This window comes from Sinocyclocheilus anshuiensis, unplaced genomic scaffold (assembly GCF_001515605.1).
Source record: "Sinocyclocheilus anshuiensis isolate Anshui unplaced genomic scaffold, SAMN03320099.WGS_v1.1 scaffold1836, whole genome shotgun sequence".
NCBI lineage: Eukaryota > Metazoa > Chordata > Actinopteri > Cypriniformes > Cyprinidae > Sinocyclocheilus > Sinocyclocheilus anshuiensis.
Window position 1 is genome coordinate 33,851 of NW_015555949.1, and position 4,481 is coordinate 38,331.

The 4,481-nt window shown below is 35.0% G+C and overlaps 1 protein-coding gene across 3 annotated transcripts in view; it reads right to left on the reverse strand.

Moving 5' to 3' along the window:
• Window positions 1-4,481, reverse strand: part of LOC107675981 (protein kinase C theta type-like) — a 23,611-nt gene that overhangs the window by 11,878 nt on the left and 7,252 nt on the right. Inside the window, exons 4-7 of one of the 3 annotated variants that reach the window (XM_016470499.1) lie at window positions 2,327-2,414; window positions 1,603-1,714; window positions 1,307-1,367; window positions 947-1,127 (exon numbers count right to left, since the gene is read on the reverse strand). In XM_016470499.1, coding sequence (XP_016325985.1) covers window positions 947-1,127; window positions 1,307-1,367; window positions 1,603-1,714; window positions 2,327-2,414 — 442 coding nt within the window. Of the gene's footprint in view, window positions 1-946; window positions 1,128-1,306; window positions 1,368-1,602; window positions 1,715-2,326; window positions 2,415-4,481 lie in introns of those variants that run through there. The other 2 variants (XM_016470498.1, XM_016470497.1) reach the window with 2 other exon arrangements.

A 4,481-nucleotide genomic window follows, 5' to 3' on the forward strand; every position in this document is an offset into this window, starting at 1 on the left:
ATATGATGTATAAATATATATATATATATATATATATATATATATATATATATATATATATAAATCCTCCGACATGCTTACGGTAGGTGAGTTCAAATGCACTTTTGCAGAAATAGTTACATATTAATTTGATTCTTCTTGATTTGCATGGTTGATTATACGTGGGCGTTCTAATTGTTGTGCTCACTTGCAGTATAGAGGCAGTGAAACACTGCAGTGATCAGTGGTCTTAAAGAATAATTCAAATTAAATATAAAAAAAAAAATGCACCCATGACAGAAGTAGTGATGTTTGGTTCATGAATGAATCATTCTTTCAGAACAACATGAGGGTGAGTAAAAAATAATGACAGAATTAAAATTGTGTGTGAACCATTCCTATAGGTTTCATAGAGTTTCAAATATACAGTAGTAGTATGTATAAAAACATCTTGACAGCATCTGCAAAACATTTAGAATTATTGCATATTTGGTTGTCAGATGCTCAGACGCAATGGTTCCATATTTGGCATCATAAACTGATGCTTTTGCTGAATCACTGGGATGTGTGTGATAGACGTTATGAATCACAACCTGAAGAGTGAGTTTAATAGAAATGAAACAGATACTTCCATTTTACTGACAATGACACTTATGACACACATTTCCCTTAAGGCAAGAATTCACACTTACAGACAAAACATCCAATAATGGTAAGTTAAGTTGTGCTACAAACTTTGACCAGACCCACTTTCACCTACACTCTTAAAAATAAAGGTGCTTCATGATGCCATAGAAGAATTTTCATCCAGTCAAATCAAAATAGATCAATAGATTAATCCATACAATTCAACCCCACATTATTTTACGTAAGTTGTGAATGCTGATTCATGTTGTTTCATGTTATCTGTAGAAGTTATTTCCTAATAAGAGTGTTGTTTTAAATATGTATATTTGAGACATAATACCAGACAAACTCCTTGCAGACTGAACAGAAGGTCGGCTGAGGGAAAAAGGTAGCAGTAAACTCGTGACATTTGACCACATGAACTTTAGCCTGTTTGATGGCTCCTCGTCTGTGATGCAGTGCGAACACCCCTTCTTTTTCCCGTTCGGTTTCTCCATCTCCTTCACCGTGACCTGAAGCGTCTAAGAACAAACAAGAACCCACACAAAAACACCAAAAATTATTTATGTCCCTATATCCCAGTGGGCGAGATCCATCAGCTCATAAAAAATGATAACGTAATAATAGAAGTAATAATGCTTGCATTAATATATTAATCAGTGAGAGATTGTGTGTGGATCTGATTTTGAGAAATACTCACCACTCCTCTCCAAAAAATAGTGAGCTTCCATCAATAAGCGACCCTGTGGCTTCAGCTCAACCTATAATACACGAAAATGAATCTCTCTGAATGATTGAAAATATATTGAAAACATTTATAACACATCCATTTGCTCAATTATTTTAATTTTTATTTATTTTTTTTTAAATATGAGCAGTTTAGTGTTCTAATCCACCCAATGCTGTATATCAGCACTGGTAACACATTTGTTTCCATTTAGCTTTGATTAGATTTTCTGAGCATGTCACCACTGTTGATCACACACAAACTCTCACCCAGATCTCCAATTTGCCGTTCTCTTTCTTACAGCGTGAAGCGAGGGTGTCGAGTTGAACAGTAGCCTCCGTCTTTAGCTCAGCCGTCTTGTCCTTGACCACCACATGCGAACCAAAAATGGTTCTTCTATGGCATCGCTGTGAGGAACCTTGCAAGCACCTTTATTTTTAAGAGTGTACTGAAAACTGAGTAGGTGGATCTTGTGGGTGTTTTTTCCACTATGGGCAAATTTGTCTTTATGAACTTTTAGTAAACAAGCTTTATTAAAATCATTTTTTCACAGTTACGAATGTTTCTTTAACATTAATATTTTAAATAATATAATAATATCTTTAACACTTTAAAACATACATGCATCACAGGAAATTTATTTTATTTTATTTTCTTGAACCATCATGCCATTTTCACCACATCCGAATTCAGCATTCATTTCGGGTTTTTTCATTTATTTAAACTTTCTTTTTTTTTCATTCATTCATTTACTTTATTTTATTATTTTTTTTTTATAAAATTCTTGTCTTGCATTAAAGTATGTTATGTATGTTATGTATCATAAATAAAAAAAAATTTCAGACATAATTTGCCAAAATTACAGCAATTACAGCAAAAATATTCATTTTTTTAAATCATGGGCCCTATCATACACCCGGCGCAATGCAAGTGTTTTTGCTAGTTTAAGCCCGACGCAGTTCTCATTTTCCCGTCCTGCGCCGCGTTGTTTAAATAGCAAATTTGTGGACGTGAGCATCAAATGTGCTGCTCCAGGGGGGATACATGGTGGGCCGCTTCTGTTTGTACACCTGACCCTTTTCTACATATACACACACACACAAATACACCTCCAAATCAGTTCCACACCACTGAAAGTTTGACTGGACTAAGCTTCAGCATGAGTAAATCACTTCATGTGTGTTACAGCATTCTAACTGGATTTACCGGATCTGAAACTAATACCACTGAAATGGCACAATGCTCTAACTGTTCGATATAATCTGACAGCTTTTACTGCAGGAAGACAAATATAGTGCCATGCAAATGAAACCATGCAATTTTGGTAGAATGTCAAAAATTTCCCTTAGTTAAAGTCAACATGACATTTAAAATCTAATGCTGTTCCTGGTCTTATTGTGCATGATGCATCAAATAACTCTTAAAATGACTTAACCTTTTTGCTGACATCATCGAGTCCTCTTATTTTTAGCTCCTCCCCTCTGACCACCTGCCTTCATTCTGGTGTATAATGCCTACTTTTCATAATCCAATAAATTCCCAAATGGATAAAATCAAGTACAGCTCTACATTTATATTTATTTATTTATTTTATTTGGTTGGTTAAATTCTGTCGTTTCACTTAGAAATACAAACACTTTCATTGAATGTGTAATTTGACATTAAACAAATAATAATAAAAAACTTAACATACAGTTTATCTGACTTGTACTTGACAGTAGAGATGCTTCAAAAGTGTTTCAGAATGACATGACACTTTATATTTTGACAGGTATGTGTGGTTGTGGTTGGTTGTAGAGAATGAAACCAAAGGGGTTGCTGGGAAAGCCTTGCGTCCTCAATACTGCTTAGTGGCTATGTTTGAGTAATATGCATGTCTGTACAACTGCTTATCATTTCATCTGATCTGATTTACACCCACATTAAAAAATAGAGGTGTGTTCAGGCGCATTGTTGGCGCGTCGCTATTTTGAGGAACAGAAAATAGGCTGCGCCATAGACCAACTCAAACCTGGTCTAAAGTCTGGTGCAATATTATTTAAAGCGCGCGTTAGTAATATGCGCCTATAGGCGGGGGCACAACACGCGTACACTTTGCTTATTACACACACCCGGCACTTAGTAATATGCGCCTATAGGCGGGTGCACAACACGCGTACACTTTGCTTATTACACACACAGGGCACAAACATTTTTAAAAATGAAAAATTACATTCCGCCATGTAAATAGCGAATCCGCCATGGCGCGAGCGCAACTGGCTTGTAAAGGGGATGGGAGATGAGACTCTGATTGGTTTATTGCACTTTACGCCCAAAAAACACCGATTACTCATTAAGAGAATAGGGACAACCCGTTTAGACCATGCGCGCCGACCGTTTTCCCGTCGTTAAACTAGCAAAAGTGGATTCGGACATGCCCTAAGTGCACCTGCGTCGTGCGCTTTAGACCATGCACTTAGATCATTAAAATAGGGCCCCATATTTACCTTGATTTTTTTTTTCTTTGCACATCACATGATTCATATTTACTTATCAAATTCTTCACTAACTCTATTTTCTACTTTGTAACTAAGTACAGTAATTTGAAAAAAATCAAAATCATATATAGTTTTAAACAAGTAATTATTCATATGTATAATTATGCAATATTCCGAATATTAATATGAAATATTGCATTTCATATTGATAGATTTTCATATTTTAGGATTAAAGGTGGGACAAGGGTAAAACAATATAGATAAAACAAGAAAAATAATCTCTATATTTTTAAATTTGAAGTGGCAAAAAGAAATAATGAATGCATGGTAAAAAGTTTCCAAGTGACTTTCATATTTAAATATATATAAAATATTAAACCTCAGGATGATATAAATGTAAAAAATTTCCATAATTGAAGAAACTGCCCCGTGGTGTCTGTTGTCTATCTATGTTTTGATGCGTTTACGGTAAACTATCCTGATATATCTGTTAGGGCTGTCAAAAAAAATTCGAATTTCAAATATTCATCGAATTTCAAATAAAAATCCACGTTCCAATGCAAAAACATTGCATTCGAATTGTAGGTGTGCGTTAAGGAGTCAGCCTTATCAGTGGTGCACGAGATGCGATGACGATGTAAGTGTCGTTGCATTATAATGTTTTTGTTAGC